The sequence below is a fragment of the Pantherophis guttatus genome, chromosome 6, assembly GCF_059756535.1.
Source record: "Pantherophis guttatus breed Tessera chromosome 6, ASM5975653v1, whole genome shotgun sequence".
NCBI lineage: Eukaryota > Metazoa > Chordata > Lepidosauria > Squamata > Colubridae > Pantherophis > Pantherophis guttatus.
In genome coordinates, this window is record NC_142068.1 from 98,230,904 (window position 1) to 98,252,413 (window position 21,510).

The 21,510-nt window shown below is 38.1% G+C and overlaps 1 protein-coding gene across 7 annotated transcripts in view; it reads right to left on the reverse strand.

Moving 5' to 3' along the window:
* The window catches only part of ZSWIM8 (zinc finger SWIM-type containing 8), an 83,527-nt gene that overhangs the window by 52,472 nt on the left and 9,545 nt on the right, over window positions 1-21,510 (reverse strand). For 4 of the 7 annotated variants that reach the window (XM_034435290.3, XM_034435289.3, XM_087872308.1 and 1 more), the window contains exons 2-7: window positions 19,829-19,982; window positions 17,275-17,369; window positions 15,295-15,467; window positions 11,560-11,667; window positions 1,768-1,849; window positions 1,294-1,414 (exon numbers count right to left, since the gene is read on the reverse strand). In XM_034435290.3, the coding sequence (XP_034291181.2) occupies window positions 1,294-1,414; window positions 1,768-1,849; window positions 11,560-11,667; window positions 15,295-15,467; window positions 17,275-17,369; window positions 19,829-19,982 (733 nt within the window). Of the gene's footprint in view, window positions 1-1,293; window positions 1,415-1,767; window positions 1,850-5,228; window positions 5,335-11,559; window positions 11,668-15,294; window positions 15,468-17,274; window positions 17,370-19,828; window positions 19,983-21,510 lie in introns of all 7 variants that reach the window. The other 3 variants (XM_087872309.1, XM_087872311.1, XM_087872310.1) reach the window with 1 other exon arrangement.

Here is a 21,510-nt window from a genome sequence, read left to right on the forward strand (position 1 = left end):
AAAAGTCAAGAATTTTTTAGACTGCGTGTGGCTACATTATAGCTGCCTTGTACAAAATTGCTATAGAACAAAACCCAGAGGATGTTTTCATACAAACTTTTGTGTTTTTGTTGCTAAGCATTTATCCCTCAACTTAGGTTTCCTTTTTGGCTGCTATCTTCTTGGGGCAGGGGTGAAATCTAAAATTTGTTACTACCGATTCTGTGGGCGTGGCTTGGGGGGGTAATGTGACTGGGTGGGCGTGGCCAACTTTTTTTTTTTTTTAACTTTTAAAAAAAGTTTTAAAACTTAAGAGGTTGCAGAAAAAAATGCTTTTGGAAGCCTCTGATGATCAGGCAAGTCAGCTGGGATCGTCAGAGGCTTTTAAAGGCATTTTTTCCCCCCTACAACCTCTTTGGCTGAAGAGGTTGCAGAAAAAAATGCTTTGAAAAGCCTTTGACGACCCAGCTGAGCCACATGATCATCAGAGGCTTTTTTTTTACTTTTAAAAGCATTTTTTTGGCTGAAGAGGTTGTAGAAAAAATGCTTTTAAAAGTAAAAAAAACCCAGTCTCTGATGATCGCGCGGCTCAGCTGGACATGGGGGGAGGGCATGCAGGGATTTTTGCTACCAGTTCTTCGAACCACCCACCATTGCTATCGGATCGGGCAACTGGTCTGAACCGGGAGCATTTCACCCCTGCCTTGGGGTTCCTAGCTTCTACATTCTTCCTGTTCAGCCTGAATGCTTTGCACAATGGTTTCTTCATCCCAGAGCTGCATCCTCAGCTGGATTCAGCAGGAGGAACAAGATGGCCAAGGTCAGCTGTGGGAAACAGTAGTGGCAGTCCATACATGTAGAAGCTGCAGTAGAAATATGTGGCAGACTGCAGGGCTTCCAAAAGGGCAAAGATTGGGAGGGGAGGCGGAAGTTACGCAGGTGAGGGAGTTGAAGTGTTCCTGTGGTCATAAATTGGATGAGCCCAAATTCTGATCATGTGATTGCGAAGATGCTGCAATGCAACTTCAGAGACCAGTCATAAGTTTACATTTCCAGCATTATCATAACTTCAAATGGTTGCTGAATGAATGGCTATATATCAAGGACTATTTGTATACAACTTATGATTCACATGTTGAAATATAGCTGATCAAATATATATAGTCTCCACCTACAATTAAAAACAAACAAACATTATCTTTTACTGCCTTTCTAAAGCTACAAAAACAGAGTCCAGAGAGGCAAGATGCTGATGTTTGCATCTGACTTTGCAAATCTGCATAAATTGTAAAGGAAGAAGAAAATTTAAGTTACCTAAATACAACAGGAGAGGGACCACAAAATTTGTGAAGAGTTTTCTTTATGTTGTCACTTAATGTAGATTCATCCAAGTACCAGGTGCTTTGATCAGAGGCAGATGGGCCAGCAGTAGGATCTTAGGAAAAAGCAGATACATTCTTTCAGCTGTTCCAAAGAGTTTGTTTCCCCCTCTACTCAAGGTTACAGGTAAAACAAGTAGTGAGCCTTAATTTTATTACAGAAATACTGAAACATTTATTTGAAACTTGATACAATGTACCTCCCTACTACTTAATAGAGGAAAAGTTTCATATGAACAACTCAAGACAATCATGATCAGCATACTTAATCTGCTACACCTCGATGCTTTTTAGTTATAGACAGCCTAAAGTGCTACCATTTTTGAAACTAAATGTATTTGCATATTTGAAAACCATTGTTTGCATTATACTTTTTTAAATATAATAAATCCACAGCACTATTTATTACCTGGGGCTCCACATACAGTGTTGATGGCAGTGGACTGAGAGGATAGCAACTCATCAAGTAGACGCTGAGCAGTTGGAAGTATCTAAGAGTAAGAAAAACATGTGATGCTGATTTTAAATGTTCTTCCAGAAATAAAGAACTCAACTATGTTTATTTAAACTAACAAGAAAACATCTGGTTTTGATTAAAATGTTTATTATTCTTTAAAACAATTATTCCTATTTAAGCTTAGTATTAAGGTACTATGTAAGCCAATAATAAGAATGGAAGAATATTGCAGAATACAGGCAGTCTTTAACTTACAACTGTAAGTTTAATGACAACTCAAAATTACAAGTCCTGGAAAAAGTGACTGTCCTGTGGTGGTGCAGTCATTAGAATGCAGCATTGCAGGCTAATTCTACTGACCTCCAGCATTTCGACTCGGCTCAAGGTTGAGCCTTCCATCTTTCCGTAGTCAATAAAAACGAGGACCCCGATTGTTGGGGGCTATATGCTGACTCTGTAAACTGCTTAGAGAGGGCTGGAAAGCACTGTGAAGCAGTATGTAAGTGCTATTGCTATTGCTATTGCTACAACTGTCACATCATCATCACTGTCACGTGATCACAATTCGAGCACTTGGCAATACTGTAGCTCGCATTTGACTGGTTGCAGCATCCGAAAGTCATTGATTACAATTTGTGACCTTTCTTTCTGATTTATGGCAAAAATCACACATTGGGAAGCTGGATCCACTTAACAACCACACAATTCGCTTAACGACTGCTATAAAATTGCCCTAAAACCAGGAACTCAGCATATAACGTCAACAATTTACAACAGAAATTCTCAACTATGGTCGTAAGTGAAGGACTTCCTGTAGTTGACCATTCAAAATAACACCCTAGCTCTCAAATAGAAATTGCTTGGCCCCAGACACTACCAAAGCTACCAAAGCCTCTTTGCTGCCGACCACCAGGCTTTAAAGAACAGCTTTTAACTTAGGAAATTAATGCTCTGCAGTACAAACCAAACATTCAGGTTCCAGCATTTTTTTAATTACAAAAATACCTTTAAATTCCACATAGGATTTTTTTTCTAACAAGCCTATAAGCCCTACAAGGCTGCTTAAAGTCATTCTTAGACAATAGAAATAGTGAAAAACTACAGGTCATCGTTTTGTTTTAGACATGTTCATTTGCCCCAGAATGGGACAGCAAGGATTCGAGGACACAAACAGCATCTGCAGACTTAGAGGAAATGACATGGTACGTGACTTCACTTTTTGACAAAGGGCTATTTTGTAACTACCCACCTGCCATGTGGAAGTTAGTTTTAATAGGCTGGTCTCTGCTGCCCCCATGACGATCATTGAGTGAGACAGTTCATGCCACCTCTAAAAATTACAATATACTCACCAACCCAAGAAATTCCCTAATCCTATTTTGATTTGTAAGAATCCTGCTTCCAATTTAACCAAATTTAGATCACATAGATGTAAACCATGACTTATATCATTATTTTCCCAGCAGCTAATACTAAATGGAGGAAGAAAACCCCCATGCATCACTCCCATTGTGCACTAATATGCACGGTTATATATTGGTGATGCTTTTCAGGAATTTGAGTTGTGTTTTTTAATGTAAATGCTATTCAAAAAAGGAAGGAAGGAAATGGGGAAAGAATGATAATAGTCTGTAGTTGTACTCACACTTACTTGAAATTGTTATTTAACATAACTGAATTCCTTTTTAAAATATATAAACACAAGAAGCTGCGAGGCTGTCCTCCTATACTCCTAAAGGCTGATTTAGGAGTAAGCCCAAGTTAGTGAAGTACTTCAATGTAAATCATTTTAGGGCTGCTGTATTAATAATCATACAAAAAGTAAACAAATGAAACTAAAGGAGGATGACCTTTTCAAATTATGTTTGCAAGGGTTAAAAAAAGGAGATATCCATCAATATTATTCATACTTATTCTGGAGTCTGACAGTGCATGAACAAATGAATAAATAAATAAATAAATATACAGAACTTTTATACAATAACCTGGTATAATTAGCCAATATAGAATGGGATCTATTAGCTGATCCACTTCAGCCAGTAAATGTCTTAGGCCTGACCTAATTCTGTGTATGTGTATGCTTTTTAAAGTATTAATATTCCTGTATGCATATTCATTTTTAAGGAAATATGTTTATTGCATAAAACTAATTAAAAAGAAAAAAATACCCACATAAATAAGGGTTGTTGTGACAGCTGGAAGCTGATCTCATAAGGTAGAGCACCCCTTCGCCCCTCAGATTTCCCAAAATTTTCAGCCCTCTTTCAGCCTTCTTTCTTTGTAAAATACCAGTAATACATTTTAATAAATATAAATAAATTATAATAATCAATATTGTAAATTATAATTCAAATATTGAGAGACTACACATATCAAGAACCTGTTACTATAAATCATATGTGACTCCAATGTTGTAATTATTTTGGGCATTTCTCATACATGAAAAATTCTGATTTTTATGTCCTGAAATGTTTAGGATTTCACTGAAGAACAACATAATGCAAACTTTACCAGCAATGCTCTCTAGTTACACCAACAATCTACAGACTATAACTCAAAGTATGGAAATGATAAAGGCACTTAAGCAAGGCAAATTAATATTCCAGCTTTGAAATTGCACCTTCAATCATCAAATATACACAACATTTTATGTTGTATTAATCTCATGTTAATACAATGTGCAACAATCTTATTTCAAAGTCTATCTATTTCATATTAAGATGGTTACACACCTAGGACCTCAGTTGATTCCTCCAAAACCTCTAGCAAGTGTGAAACCTGGACAGAAATGGCATCAGGACCAAACTGTATGTGATTAAATGGAATGAACTACCAAGAAGCACTTTTATCTAAGTTAAGCTATTTTGTTCTACAGAAATTTTAAAAGATAGCTACATCAGAATCAAAACATCCCAAAACAGATTTACTGTAAATTTGTACTGTCAAATATAAAATCATACATAAAGGAATAAAAGTTCTTTCTGTGACCTTATGTATTCCATAGCTTTCAACATTAGTTGTATTTTATCTTATTGTATTTGCTATGTTTGAGGCAAAAAGTCTGGGTCTCTATATATTGCATTTATGTGCTTCTTTAGGCCTGGAAATCATATACTATCAAAGAGCAACATCTGTGTTACTTCCATGGACAAATTATTAACGTTTTTTAAAATTTTTCACTATTTAGTAAAATATATTTCTTCAAATGTGAGCATTCATTATTAACACAGAGCAAGGAATCTACTATAAACTCCAATCCCTTGGATTTATCATGATCTGGAGAAACATTTACTGTATTACAGATGTGGGCCCTCACGATGAAGTAACCATTATTTTGGGCAGGTAGGAAAATGCTATACAGGCCTCTAGTAAAGAAATTGGAAGAAGATGATGGATTCATCTAGATGTCCTACCTCCATGGACACTGTAGGAGCTCTTCCAGTGACCTGCAGCAAGCATGTGTGCCATGTTTGTCTTTCTGCCTGAAGACAGCATAAACTACATGTGCAACAAACGGCTCTGTTGGAAGAGAAGATGAAGGGACTTGAGGAATGTCCTTGCATATCCAACTTATTTAATTATCTATCTATCTATTTAAGCAGTTTATCTTGTTCATGAATTTACTGCTTGTTATAATAAGGTCTGGTGAAGTGATATTTCTCATTAGGGTCAATTTGAGAATTTTTAGATGAAAGGCCTCCTGAAAGACTATCAGAAAAAGAAGGTTTTAAAGAAAAAGAAGAAAAGGGTTAGATGAAGTAGAACAGAAGAATATGGCATACCTAGTGAAATATGAGACTTCATTTGTACAGATTGAGGCTGTTGAGGAACTAGCTAGCAGTTCCCAGACTAGGGATGTAAAGATGCCACAATTCCCTGACTACAGGGCCATCAAGACCATGTCAACTAACCCTAAACTGGGGAGAGCAGGAGGAGGAAGCCTTGAATTTTAATGCTTCAGAATACATGCCAATTCTTGACTACTTTGACTGTAGTGGGCAGTCAATTCTGTGTATGGTTTAATTTTGCAATAGGTATTCAAAGTTAACTGAACTGTGTCTGCAGTCTTCTGACAAGTCAGGCTGAAAAAAGCCGAGCTAAAATGGGAAGTGTAAGGAGATTGATTTAGCCAAACCCTGCTCATAAAAGCTGACAGTTTAGGACTAGAATGACATAATTCCCATGGAAAATGACTCAGGGTCACCTATCATAGAAAACTCTGAAAAAACACTGGGTTAGAAATATATTTATTTATTAAATTTATATGCCGCCCATCTCACTCTGCAAAGCAACTCTGGGTGGCTTACAATAAAAATAATAAATATTAAAATATTAACAGTAGATACAAAACTAAGAAACAGAAGCAAGGATGGTACAGTGGTGGCATCTTCCCTATTAATCCACCAACCACACACATCAGGACCCCAAGCCTGGGGGCAGAGCCACGTTTGAATGCCCTTCCAGAAGACCAAAAGGTGGGGCCAGACCACATTCAGGCAGCAAGTATCCTAAGAGCAAGAAAATTAATACATTTTAAAAACTGATTGCAGTGTTATTTTAATTTCTGAGGGTGCGGAAAAGAGGCATACTATGCTGGTCTTTGGCCTGACTGAAATGGAACAAAACTGAAGAATTAATGGTAGAAATATGCAAGAGAAGATTGATACATCATCTTGGAATTTATGGTAGTAAGGTCTATAACAGCCGAATTAAATAGATATCTTTGGCTATTAGGGAAGCTGGTTTAAAAACCTGAACAATTAGAAATTAGCAAAAGAGACCAGAATAGCAAAAGAGAGGTGAGATTCTGCCTGAAGGCACAATTATAAATGTCTCAGAGAATGTAAAATGAAAAATGCTAGCCAGTATCTAATAAATGCATAACTGAAATGTGATAGTAATAAAGTCAAGTTCTACTGAAGTAGCTCGTAATATTTCATGCCAAGGATTGCCACCAGCTAAGGAGAGAAGCTACCTATGTAATAGCATAATGTTCCCAAATGTTTAGTTTCGTGCTATGGACTCAATATGCTGCTCACTTTTGGCTTGTCCCGTTTACATTCATTACAAATGAACCCACATGAAAATAACATTAATAGAGAATTCTGAAAAAACACTGGGTTATAAAGTCTCTTTATTTTATATAAGATTAGAGGGAAATTAAATGTCACCCCTTATTTATCTGCAGTTAAACGGAGGCAAAAGCAGCCATCTTCGGCAGGAAATCCTTTCTTGGCCTGGGGGAAAAGCAGCAAGAGATTATTCCCCACTTGTCCAATTGGTGCAAGTGGAAGACAAGGAGTCTTCTCATGCTTGTGTTTTGTGTGCATATGAGAGATGAATTGAGGAGAATCGGAAAAGAATCTCAATGCCAGAGAACTTTTTAGTGTACCTGTGTTGAAAGTGGAACAAGAGGTGGCTCCTGTTTCATCTCCATGTTGATGATCATACTGTATGTCTAGCAGCACTACTGGGCCTGCAGGACAGTTCTGTGAGCATAACTCACAGAATCCCAGATGTATTTTCAAAGGGTGGGGAGCCCTTAAAAAGATCATCTCCCACATCCTGTCCTATTCTTTTATTCAGTGGAAATAAATTATTTGTTTAGAAGAACTATTCATAGTTATGAGAACACTGCAAATTGAACATCTCAGAAAGTTACAAAGAAACTATAATAAATAGTCCTGAAGCATCCCAACGACCAGGATGCTTTAAAGATCAACCAGAACACAAACAGATGAACTAAAATTCATTAGTTAACTTGAAGCCATTTATCATATAAGTTTACCATTAAACTTATCAAGCAACATTTGTTAACTACCATTCAATGAAAGAATGTGTCCCATTTAACTATTGCCTCATGCAATATCACTACTACATCTAGCAACAACTTTTCTCTTTCCTTATATTTCCAGCAAATATCTACTACTCTATGGAGTAAGAAGTATTATTGCTTTTTTGTGATTACTAAATGTTCTGTTATTACACTTTTTCATTCATCCATAACTGATGGTATATTTATGCTTTACATCTGTTGAAATGGATTAGACCAAGGGTGTCAAACTCACATCGGCATGACGGTGTCACATGATGTATCGGGACTTTTTTCCCCTTCACTAAAACAAGCATGGGCATGGCCAGTGTGTGACACATCCGGCCTGTGGGCCGGGAGTTTGATAGACCTGGATTATAGGCTGTATGAAAGCTTAGGAGATGCAATATAATTCAATTCTGCTTGAGGCAGGGAGGAAAGGATAGCCAAATCAAGTTAGTTGCTGTTTTTTAGTATCTAAACAGGTCTTCAGTTTGGTTTTAATTTAATTAAAGGGCCTGGTGGCTCAGCAGACTAAAAGCATTGTGATTAACACCAGCTGTCTGCAATTACTGTAAGTTCGAATCTCACCAGGCTCAAGGTTGACTCAGCCTTCCATCCTTTCTAAGGTAGGTAAATTGAGGACCCAGTTTGTGGGGGCAATAAGCTGACTTTGTATAAATATACAAAAGCATAAAGGCTATTGCTGAGCACATTGTAAGCCGCCCTGAGTCTCCGGAGAAGGGCGGCATATAAATCAAATAAAAAAAAAAGTTTTGAACTGTCTAATCTCATTTCTCAGGGTATATCTCTTTTCACATGAGTTTTCCACCTAAAATTCAAAATAACAATCACCTAGGCCACTCACCATAACTCCTTAATTGATATACAGTAGATATTATTTGTCTAATCAAGTTCTCCTACAACTATACTTTGTAAGCAAAATAATAACAAACATTTGTGTTAACAGTTTCCACCAACACCAGTTTACTAGAATATGGCTACTTCTGTATGTCTAATTAAAATTGTGAGCATCCGTCATTTAGACTAGATGGCTTGAGAATACTACTCTACCCAATGCTCATCATGGTAGCTTGGTATAGTCCCAAGACATTTTCTTAACTAGGAAACAGAACAAACACACCCTGCATGGGGATGCTAATCTCCCTGCACAAGTTACCTTCAATTGAGCAGTCATGCAGCGATAACACAGAAAGGGGCAAAGAAAGGTACAGAAACACAGAAGTTATTTGCAGCTATGCAACTGAGCCATTGCCTTGAGCTTATACAGGCTGCTTTCTGTTGAAACATTTTTATAGGTAAAACTATAAGTAATTACTTTTATGTAATCAAACAATGTATTCCTTTCATTGGAACTATTCTTGGAGCAGAAGCCAAAGACAAGAAAGAAATAGCTGACTATAGATTAGAAGCATCATATCGAAAGACAACTAACAGCCTTGAAGCTTTCAATAATCACTCCTATATGACTGGAGGGAATAAAAAGTGGCTTCTAACCTAACAATTAATGCTGTTCCTATCCTTCATTAGTCTGTTTAATTAGTTGTGGAATATTCTACATTTTATGATCACTGGTTACGTTACATGATTTCATTCTGAATTGCCTTTTATTCTAGTATTCATCCCAAAATTTTATTGAGTTTTGTTCACAATCTGGTTTGGCATTAGAAGATTAGTAAAAGTGTGCAATGTATTTCAAAATGGAAATATTTTGTGCAATTTTATGAAGTAAAAATGTTAAACTTGAAAATTTAAACTCAAAAATCTTTATATGTTGCTCATCAAAATTACTAAATATGGTAATTTATTCAGATCACTAACATTCTTAAATCTAAAGCAGGCATCCTCAAACTATGGCCCGCGGGATGGATACGGCTCGCCGAAGCCATTAATCTGGCCCCTAAGGGACCACGAGGGTGCCTCGCCCACATTGCCCCACCCACCCGCCGGCCCCCACCCTTCGGCAGAGTGCAGGATTTACCTTTGTGAGGCTAGAACTGGAAGATAAGGCCAACTTTTTGGCTGGCAGAGTGCTTCTGGGAGGAGGGGGAGGCCAAAAAACGGGCAGGCAGAGGCCCTGGGAAGCATCCGCGCGTCTTGTTTTTGGCTGGCAGAGTGCTTCTAGGGGAGGGGGAGGCCAAAAACGGGCTGCGCCTTTTGCCAGCCGAGGGAAGAACTCAAAAGTTGCCAGGGACTTCAGTCCACCGTCGCTCCGCTGGGGGGGGGGAACTAAAGGGTCCTAATGGAAGAGGGTGCGCCTGCCATGTAATTATGCATCGCTTCCCAGAGTCGCACTTAGTGCCAGGTACCTGCGCGCTTTCCATTCATCCTGGGCAAAGCAGAGCAGAAGCAGAGAGGAGTGGGAGGCCCCAGTACATGCTGCGCCTTAGCGCTATCCCATGCCGGCCAGACTAGCCCAGAAGCAGCGGATCCCCCAGTCATGCACTGGATGTGGGGTCCGAGGCAGTGGGGACTGTGAGCAGATGGTCCTCAGTGGAGAGCACCACCCTGGCACTAAGCGCAACTCTTGGAAGCGACGCTTAATTACACCGCAGGCGCACTCTCTCATTGGGATCCTTTGGCTCCCCCACTCCCGGCAGAGTGACGGTGGCAAATCTTTAAGCTCTTTCCTCCGTCGGCGAAAGGCACAGCCCTTCACTTGTGAGGAGAGCTTGGCAGCCCGTGGAGAAGCAGGGCTGGTGAGACACAAGCGAGCCTTCTCCCCCCCCACCCCCCGGCCACTTGCCAGCCCATTCTTCTCCCACTCGGCAGCTCCAGGGCGGTGGCCAGTGAGGGTGTCTGTCCCTGAAGGAGGATGGCTGTCTCCGCCCCTGAGAGGGAGGCAGGAAGGGCATCCAAGTGGCGAGGGGGTGGGGGGAAGAAGGCGACGGGGCCGCTGTTATGGCACCCGCTCCCTAGCTCACTTGTGTCTTGGTGGCCACTGAGCCCCCGCTTTGGGGCTTCCTCGCCAAACCTGTTCCGAGTGATGCCTGCCCGATCCGATCCTGCCTGCCAGATGCACAGGGCTCTTGCTCAAGCCTGTTGCACACGTTTGGCATGTGCAGAGGAAGCTCCGGGACAGCCAGTGAGATTCCAAAAGCAGATTGAGACCGCCGCGATGCAAATAGAATGGAAATAGGAGAGAATGGAATGGGAATAGGAATAGGAATAGAATGGAATGGGATGGGATGGGATGGAATAGAATGGAAGAGCAATAGGATGGAGTGGGAATGGGAACAGGATGGAATGGAATGGAAAGGAATGGAATGGAATGGAAAGGAATGGAATGGAATGGAATTCAAGGAAGTATCCTAGGGCATTGCCAGGATCCTGCAGAAGATGCCCCAAGAGAGAGAGAGAAATGTGGAAAAAGATATGGAAAGAGAGAGATATGGAAAGAGAGAGAGAGACACAGAGGGGGGGGAGGGATGGAGAGAAAAAGTTGTTGATTGTAAGCTTCTTGGGGCTGAGAAGAATCTGAGTATCCTGAAGTGAACCACTGAACAATTTTAAAAAATGATTTACTAAAAAGAAAGTCAACCATTACAGCAATATGCAAACAAAAGAAATAAAACACCCCCAGGAGCAAAACAAATGAAATTTAAATTTGTGTGTATTGTTTAATGGACTGCTAAATTGGCCATGCCCACCCAATCACATGACCACCTAGTTATGCCCACCCAGCCAGTCCGGCCCTTCAACAGTCTGAGGGACCATGAATTGGCCCCCTGTTTAAAAAGTGTGAGGACCCCTGATCTAAAGCATACAAACAGTATTCAAAAAGTATGAAAGAATGCAATATTTTCATCTGTATTTCAGCACACAAGGAACAATATTTTCAAAAGAGAATTAAATAAAAGTGCATCCATAGAGTATAATCTGGATTTACTCTCCATTTTGTTGCTATCTACCTGTTGAGGGAGTTCACTGATGAGGTACTGTGCAAATTTCTGCAGCTGATCTCTTTGTAATCGAGATAGGGACTCAGAGACAGGCGCTCTCAAGCAAACTGCAGATGCCTAGAGATAAGAAGGGAAAATATAAAGATTATTTCTTTAACAGAATGTCATGTTTCTTGTTAAATAATTCTCCCAAGGGCAGATAAAGCTGCATAAGAAGCCTTTTTGGAACATATGTAGTGTTGTTTATTAAAATCAGGCTTTGGTAAGGATGCCTCTATGAATCAGAGCAAGATTTTGGCTATAGCCAAAATACATATAGTGATATGATTCACTTTGAGTACATTTATGCTCAATCCATATTTACTTGGAAACAGCATAGGTAGTCCTCAATTTATGACAACTGGGCCCAGAATTCTGGTCATAAATCAGGAGGTCATTAAGTAGGTCACCATGTAACCTGACTCATTTTTACAACTGTATTTATGAGTCACTGTAGTTGTTAAGCAAAAGACATGGTCATTAGCAAAGGTGAAATGCACTTACCTTCGCTACCGGTTTGGGAATGTGAGCACACATGTGCGCTCGGTACACTCGTATGTGCCGCTTCTGCGCAAGCGCAGAGCCTTCTGCATATGTGCAGAGCCTTCTGCGTATGCGCAGAGGGTCAAAAACGGGACGTCATTACGTCCCCGGCGGGTGGGCGAAACCTCCCACCACTTCGCACGAGCCAGATAGATCCGGCAGCATTTCACCACTGGTCATTAGGCAAATTCAGCCTATCCAATAAGCATTTTTTGACATTTTCATGTGATTCTCTTAAGCTTCTTAAACCATCAAAAAAAGATTCTGCAAAACTGTAAATGTAAACTGCAATCTGTAAAATGAATCTTGGCCAATTCTTCTTCCCAGTGGAAGAAGAAAAAAAGTAAATGAGTTTTCATTTACTTTTACATAGCAGCTGTTTTTAAAGCAGCTACTTATACCAAAAAAAAATTCAAATGAATGCAGTCAGTGTTTCCTCACTGCTTCAACCCAGATACAGTCACATCATACCTAGCACAGTATTTACAAAGTTTATTACTAGGTAAATAAAAATACCTGCCTATCCTATTACCTGCAGACACAAAAATATTTTCTATTGCTGTTGTATTGGTGTATTTTTATCTTATTAGATTTAATCCAACATGAAGTGTTCTGATCAACAGACGAATGAATGAAGAATACAGAGTGCAAAATTACTTTAAAACAAAAGGAGTAAAATATCGCAAAGTAATCCAAGTTAACTAGATACAAGAGAGCTAAACATAGTTGGGATAATGCAAGGGCAAAAGTCAACTTTTGTGATAATAGCGTTCCACATTAAATGTTCTCAGTAAGAAGACACCTATCTCTCTTCAATTCATAGTCTTCTGAAGGAAGCTTTCAGAAATAGAGGCGAAGAATCAAACAGAAGGAAATATTCCTTCATGTATGTTGGTCTCTTTCAAATGCTTTTTATATTTCCCCTAACATCTGCTAACTGAATCATATGAAAGTTGTAGCTGAAATTTTTTGGAGGAAACTGGTTGCCTGCCCTTTAGGAATGAAGCCAGAAACAGACTGAAAGCTTGTGAAAGGGGCAATATAATATTCTTTCAACCATTCCACATTAACAATCTTAGTTAACTGAAAGTCAGAGACCATTTTAGGCGACAGCCCCACTATACTGTGTGAATACGTAAATGGGAGACTATCAGAATATAATTGTTATAAGGCTGCTCTCTCCAATTAAGTTCTCATCACAAGTGAAGCTGTGTTTCCCCAAAAAATAAGACCTATCCCGAAAAAAGACCTAGCTTGTTTTTTCCGTATGCACCTAATATAAGCCCTACCCCAAAAATAAGACCCACTCATTCCGTGGAGCTGCCCCCACATGCCCAGTACCTGCTTACCTTACGACCGCCGCAGCCAGGCCTCCCACACCCTGACACCTGTTGCACCAGTGCTTGAGTTCTTCTGTGGCCGCTTGCAGCCGGACACCAAATGGCACATTGTGCCGGTGCTGCAGCTCACCACAGGAGGCCGCGTGGCACGTGCCAATGCTTCCCCTTGCAGGAGGCCACATGTCATGCCAGTGTCGCCATTCACACGATGCGCCATGTGGCCTCCTACTGTGAGCGGTGGCACCGGTGCGATGTGCCACAGTCTCCTGCTGTGAGCGGTGGCACCGGCACATCGAGTCACGCATCATGCCACACCATCGGTGCGATGTGCCACGTGGCGCCTGTCCGCAAGGAGCAACAGAAGCCGGGCAGCGGCGCGAGAGATGTCGGGATGTGGGAAGCCTGGATGTGGTGGTCCTAAGGTAAGTGGGTAAGATATCCCTTGAAAATAAGACATGGTGCTTATTTTGGGATCCAAAAGAAAATAAGACCAGGTCTTATTTTCGGGAAAACACATGGTATCTTCATGTCTAGTAACAATTATGAGTCTAAACGTATCCCCAAACTATGATCTGCTTCCTAAGGAATGAACAAAAACCCCAATCCTTGGCTAAATAATTATCATTATTATTATTATAATAAGGCACAAATCATTTCTGCCTCATTATAATAAGGCACAAATCATTTCTGCCTTATCTGTACTGGATGTCATCTCACTGGTACTCGTTTATTTTCTGATTTTGTCTAAGTACAGTCAGTATATTTGATAAAAGCAAAAGTATGGAGTAGCCTCATGCCTCTCCCAGAAGTTTTATAAATATGTTAAGGATAGTACACCAAATCTTACAAAATGGGAAAATATCCCCATCAGCACTTTTTAAAAACAGCCATCTAAACAGAATTGAATCATTATACTAGAGTCTGCACCCTCAAAGTTAAATTTTGCAGAAAGTGAATATGCTTGATACTACAAAAAAATGAGAGCAACTACAATTTAGCTTACATTCTGCTTTTCATAACTTGTAAAAATAATTTGACCACAAAAGATGAGGATGACTCTTCAGTTTGAGAACTGTCAAAAATCTAATTGTAAATACAACAAAATCTGAAAAACTGTTAGCTCAGCCACAAATATTCAGGGAGTTAGGCTGTCACTAATACCAAAATATTATTTCTGATTTATCCTAAACAACTGATTTAAAGATCACTAGAAATTCATATGAAACATGTTGATTCCTTTAGAAAATCTCTATAATGCTCTATAGACACAAATTTCAATAATATTCAGTAATATTTTGTAAGTCAGAGTTCTTAAAATTTAATTGTATTTCTATTTTATTCATTATAAGTCTTCCCATAGGACAGCAAATGGGTCACCTCAAAGTTATGAGTCAGTAAAATTTACAGAAGAAAATACATATTATATGTTAAGCCAAGTTCTACAGTACATGAATCTAAAATTGCTACACACAGAGAAAAAATTATTAAAGATTAAAAACTGGGAGAATGGTAGAATACTGCTTTAATTTTAACAGACAGTTTCTCAAATTTTTTAAGAACCCATTTATAATAATCAGCTCATGAGGCTCATGGAGGGCTGGGGGAGGGGAACAGGGCAATCACCTAACATGCAGCATTGACTGTTCCAATTTAACTGTGTCTCAAAATTCTATACTAAACAGTATTAAACAAAAACCTTTCTTCAAGTCTGAGTCAACTAATGAAACAGAAACTAAAATCAACAGCAGAACTTTTCATTACTGAATACTTGATTTTTATGTTTTACTGTGCAATAAAACAACAGCCATATTTCAAAGCCTACATTGTGTATCCGAAAGAGACAAAGGGCTACCACGTGGGCACACCATTTGGCCCCAGCTCCACATGTACAGCTGCATGAGGTAATCCTGCATCTGTCAAACATTACTGCCACGTTGTAGGCTCCTTTTGGTGGCACTATCTGTGGAGGTACCACTGTGGCACTCAGGTGGAAACCTGTTGGAGAGCAGGATAAAAGTTATGGTCTGGAAGTTATTGCAGCAGAGGAAAATGTAACTCAGATGTATAATTGAAATACTATTCAGTCAAAAAGCCATTCTTTGCAATACTCAATCTTCCTAGTTTCAATGAAAAATTCAAATAATATATTTCAGCTATTTTCAAAGGGTAGTTTTATAGTAAAAATTTGCATTTGGATAGAAGATCCTCATCTAAATTTAAACTAAAATCATTCCTATTGACAACTACTATATCAGCTGTTTTAAGTACTATGCACATTTGTTACCCATGTTTGCACATAATGCAAACTTGGGCTAATGTTCATGGCCCCAAAAATATACTTTTGCAGTTTAATTTCACTTTCAATTAATGCAAGTTTTCCATTACATATAAACCAGAGACTGCAGGTGAAAATAAACTCTTCAGCCAGTTTATCTGAATCTTGTTAAAAATATTAAATTGTTTTAACCCATTATCATTACCTGAATGTAACAAGACAGAATTCATGTGCCTATGAGCCAGAGGATATTTTTTCAGGGTTATTACATCTATTCATGTGGTACTAAGCCAAAATTTACTATTAAATGCAGGCCAATATATTCTCTCAGTAGCTCTATTCAGTTTTTAAGGATAAAAAAAAAACGAATACTTAATTCAAAGCTGTCTAATAAATCCATGGATGAAACTTTATCTCATTTTGTGGTAGAACACACTGTTCCTTGTCTAAAACACACACACATTTAATGTTCTCAAGAAGTAGACATGTTTCATCTGTAACTAAAGCTTCCAAACAGATCTCTTAAAAGCTGAAAATGCTTTACATTCATACAGTAGTAAAGGGTCCTAATTTTTCAGGTTCTCCAATTTAAAAGTACTTAGACTAACAAACAGGAAGTAAACATAATAGTATACTGCTGTAATAATTAAAGCAGTATTAGTCTATGCAGATCAGCAACCATTCTGTGAGGCTTGCTTGTATACCTCAAACTACTGGGCTGTAAACAGAGCAAGTATAGTCTATGATGGGGGAATTTAATCCAAAATGTTGTCAGGCCTAAGACAAAAATTAAATCTGATTTACTTAAATTATATCCTACTACAATTACATGGAATTAACTCAATATAGTCAATATGATTTATTTCATGTATCTAACGTTTCCGTTTTTTCAACTGTTAAAAATACAATTCAGTGGAAACTTAGAATGGTTTCAAAAGCTTGATCCAAAGCTTTGGGGCTACAAAGCGACTGCTCTAAATAGGGTCTTTAACGAGAATGAAAATTAAAAACTGTTTAAGACACATAATAAAATTAGAAAAATGAACATGGAGATGAAATATAAAGTTAAAAAATGACCTAGGGATAGCCCTATTTGGAATAATTGCAAAAATATTTAAACTGATTTAACAGTGTCAGCAAAAAAAAAATTAAGTCAATTACATAGATTAAGACTTGTCCACCTCAAAGAGGATCCAAATAATTCCTTCCTTTCTGTCATTCTGAGACACATCTGAGAGGAAGAATTCACAAATGTCTCCCCAGCCAGTTCTAAGGCTGTCATGATAGAGTGCAACTTTATGTTTGCTGAGAAAACATACTCAAATATAGTATGTGTGTATAGTATGTAATAAGTTTAATACTCATCAAAGTCTGCCTCAGATATTTTTTGCATCTGACATGAGATTTTTCAACAGCAGTGTAAGGGTTAGGGTTAAAGAAAAGGAAAGCAGACCCTGCACTAAGCAAGGGAATTAGACTCTGATCTCTGAAGTCCCAATTCCAGTTTGTAAGATACAAACATCATACCTATCTGCAATGGGTCTTTAACAGCCCTCATTCGGAAGAGTTGCTCGCCTCGTTGGAACTCATCTGCACTGCCATTTGCCAAGCATGAATATAGCCTAAAAGAAATAAATCATTCTATTATTAGAATGATCTTCAATGGAGACTGACAACAGTGCATTCCATTCCAGACAATGAAGAAATTATGGATAGATTTCAAAGAGTAGATTATGTCATAGTGAAAAAAGGCTACATTAACTGTAGAGGTAATTTCATCATGTACAGGTTCTTAATTGCAGGTCACAATTTGCAATGTCAAATTGCCTCTTCTATACAGCTATTAAAGCTACAAAACGGTTTCTTTTTTAGACAAAATAGAAAAGCATATACAACTCAAGACTGTTACATGTGGTCTAATTTTTTAAAATTAAAACACAGACAATGGTAGATTGAAAGCTATGGAGTTTAGGTCAAAGTTATACATATCTGTTCATTTTACAAGAGAATGGATATATTATGGGTTGGTTATTAACTAGGTATGAAAAGCAGACGTGTTAATATGCAGTTAAAGACATTTATATCTTAGCCTTCTCCCCAAAAAAGTTCCATGTACCTAATGTATTGTGAGAGAATAGCTGTGGAGTTCAAAACCCTTCCTGCTTCCTTTCCCCTAATAGCATAAGAAAAGAAAAGGGAGCTTTTCTCTTTAAAAAGGCAGCTGTTTCAAATGGAGAATTTGCTTGCTGACCTCAAGAGCAGAGAGCAATGGTGGAATTGATTTGAGAATATCAAAAGACAGAAGATATCTTCAAGAGATGGGGAAAAAATGTTAAGAGGTAAAAGAATAAGAGTGGGAAAAGGGATAATAAAGGTGCTATGGGAGAAAAGAATCAGCAACAACGAGCTATGTACCAGAGGTGGGATTCACTTACCTTCCCTACCGGTTCGCAAATATGAATGCACTCGTGCACGCGCTCACTTCACTCACACACACCACCTCTGCGCATGTGCACAGCCTCCCGCAGTCGCCACTACCGGTTCGCACAATTTGGACAGAACCAGCTGAATCCCACCACTGCTATATACGTGTGTGCATGTATACACTATATGATATTGTTGAAAACTCCTCCACTAGGAGTGAGGGAATAAAGAAAAGCTTTGGCAGCTGGAGAAACAAACGTAGAAGAAATTTAGCTATAAGAGACCCAACTCATACAGCTCAAATTCACAGTTCCTGGAGTTTGCAGAGTATAGCAATAGTCCCCCAAAATGGGGGACCAACACAGACTATAACAAAGGAGAGAAATGACATTAGATCTCCCCCACCTACTTTAAAATGTCCGGCTGCCAGTGTAAGGAAGACCCAGGAGGGTCTGGAAAGCTGGGCTGATTTAACTATTTGTCTACATGGATCACTATACAAATCAACCAGACCTTGAACTGGACAGGCTACAGAATTGTAATTTCTTTAAAAAAAAATAATAATCATTGGATTTAGCAGTTTTCTGTTCATACAAATTAGGCCCTTTGCATCAATACAGAGATTAAAATAGTCACATAAGTCTAAATCCTGATTAAATAGTATGTCCTTTAAAAAGACAGATTTACACCGTTTATTTATTGGCCGCCCATCTCATTTCAAACAACTTTGGACAGCTTACAGCATAACTGTTCACCACAAAAGTTGTGTATCAAAAGCTTTTCATCTCACAGATGTAAAATTTCCTGTATTTCAGCTTATTAAATTCAAATTTCAGATTTTTCTTTTTTTTTTTATTTACACACACTTTATTGATTTTTTTTTTAAGACAGATAAAATATAATAACAATTTTGTTTGACATCGGATTCGCAGTGTTTGTACATATATACATGAAAAAGTATCTGGTGTCATTTATACTATACATTTCTAATTAATTTCTGCACCTTTAACTCCTTCCTTGATTCTATCATTTATCCATTCGTACCATCTTCCCCACACAGTATCATAATCTGAGTTTTCATCATCACTTATCTCGTGCGTTAATTTACTTGTCTCTGCACACTCTAATATTTTGCTAATTATAAGGTCGTCTGGTGGTAGGTCTTTCTTTTTCCAGTATTGAGCGTATGCCAGTCTGGCAGCTGTAGTTATGTGTATTAGGAGGTGGACCTTTTCCTTTCCATGCCCTTTCTTTACCATTCCCAGGAGAAATATTTCTGGATTCAAATCAATTTCTTCTTTGAGTATGTCTTTCAACCATCTCCGAATTTTGCTCCAGTATCTTTTTGCTTCGGGGCATGTCCACCACATGTGAAAGAAGGTGCCCTGACCTTGACCGCATTTCCAACAATTTGGGTGCACATTGGGGAACATCTTTGATAATCTTGCAGGTGCTAAATGCCACCTATGGAGCATTCTCACAAATGTAAAATTTCCTGTATTTCAGCTTATTAAATTCAAATTTCAGATTTTTCATTATGCTCAATTTATTTAATTAATTATCCAATTTCCACACTAAACGTGAGTTTGGAAAAACCAAAAAGCTTGCTCCTTTTTTGCAAGAAGTCCATTTTAAAGAAAATAATAAGGGATATTACCTGATGTCTTCTTCATTCTCTGGAAAGCTCCAAAAGGCAATGCGAAGCTGCAGTTGCTCCGGCACAGGTGGGTAGACTTTTTCCACTACTTCAAATGGAATGTGAAATGCCACCTGCTTTGCTGACAGTTCCACCAAGGGGATCACGGACCCATCTAAAGGAATGAAGAGTATCGGGCAAATTATCTGAATTCTGCAGAATTTTATCATTAAGAACTAAAGAGAAAGAAAGAAAAAAACTTCCTGGCTTTTCTAAGTGTAAAATAACTTTTTACTATTTTCCAAGAAACTATAAGAAGCAGCTCTAGTGTTCATAAAGATTAAGATGTCAAGAGAAAGTATTGAATAGTCCCTTTTGTATTCAATAAACCACTTGCTAAAAACCAATACTATAATAGTATAATGTCATAAAATCACTGTGATTTTGAACATCATTCTACGGGGCATAAAAACAACAAATTGTCTTACACAGAGACACAAAACGTTTAAGTCTGTTTACTCAACCTCCTACTAAAGCAACACAAGACATACTAAGCAACACAAGACATACTAAGGAAAAAATAAAAATTAGAATATGCTTTTACATTAATCAATCATACTGTCAATTACTCCCCAACTGTGAAACTAATTACCAAATGTAGTATTAATTTTTCCTTTTTCAGTTAGCATTTACTAATCAGTCTTGAATGCTGAGAAATAGCCATTTTATATAAGTATTTAATGCTTGTCTTCTTTCAAAAGATCCAGATAATATTCTGTTGCTGTAACATAAAAAAAGCTAAAATCAATCTAGTTAGAGAGCAGATACAAGGCTCTCTCCTAAAGAGAAAAATATTTTGAAAAATCTAAATATTATTTCTAAGTACAGATAACAAATTTAATCAGATGCTGTGCTAAATTTTAATTTATTTAGGTTTGGGTGTACTAGAAGTCTTATCCTATCTAATTTTTTCTTTTCTGTACATATAGAACATTCTGTATAATTTTAGCCTTCCGATTGACTTTATTAATTTCTTTAGAGCTGATGTATTACTTGAAAGCCAGGGATCAGCATAATCTTATGGTTTACTAAGAAAACCAATGCATTTTTGCAAATCAAATTCCAGTATTTAGTTTTATTTTTTTGGTTTTTTATTAAACCAATTTATCTCCTTAAAATCTACAGACATACATCTTTATGCTACAACCTTAGGAACATGCATTATAGAAATGATTTCATCTTCCCTTCCAGTTTTGCATTTTATTCCCTGAAAAGGAAACATACATAGGAATTCTACCATTCTCAGACCCAGATTAGGAGAATGACAGGTGATGTAACCCCCTAAGACTGGCAGTGGTAGTAGTACTTCTCAAGTAGGTACACCAGGGTAGAAAGTAGGGCCAGGGTATTCAATGAACTTGTAGAGGAGGAGTTTTGAAACAGATGAAGCTGTGCTGCTTCAAAGGACATAAATGGGAACAAGTGAAACAAGTCAGCCAAATCATTTCTTCCTTATTGTTGGCAGACTTTTTTTTTTAGCAGAGATAATAAACACACTGGAATACATAGCAAATTTTATTTTTAGCTTTCAGGTTCAACAGGCTAGTTAGTTGGACCTGTAGGACAGTTGTGTTTATCTATGGTGCAAACAAATAAAAGAAGTCTGATAGCCCTTTTACTAACTTTAATTTAAAAGCATAATC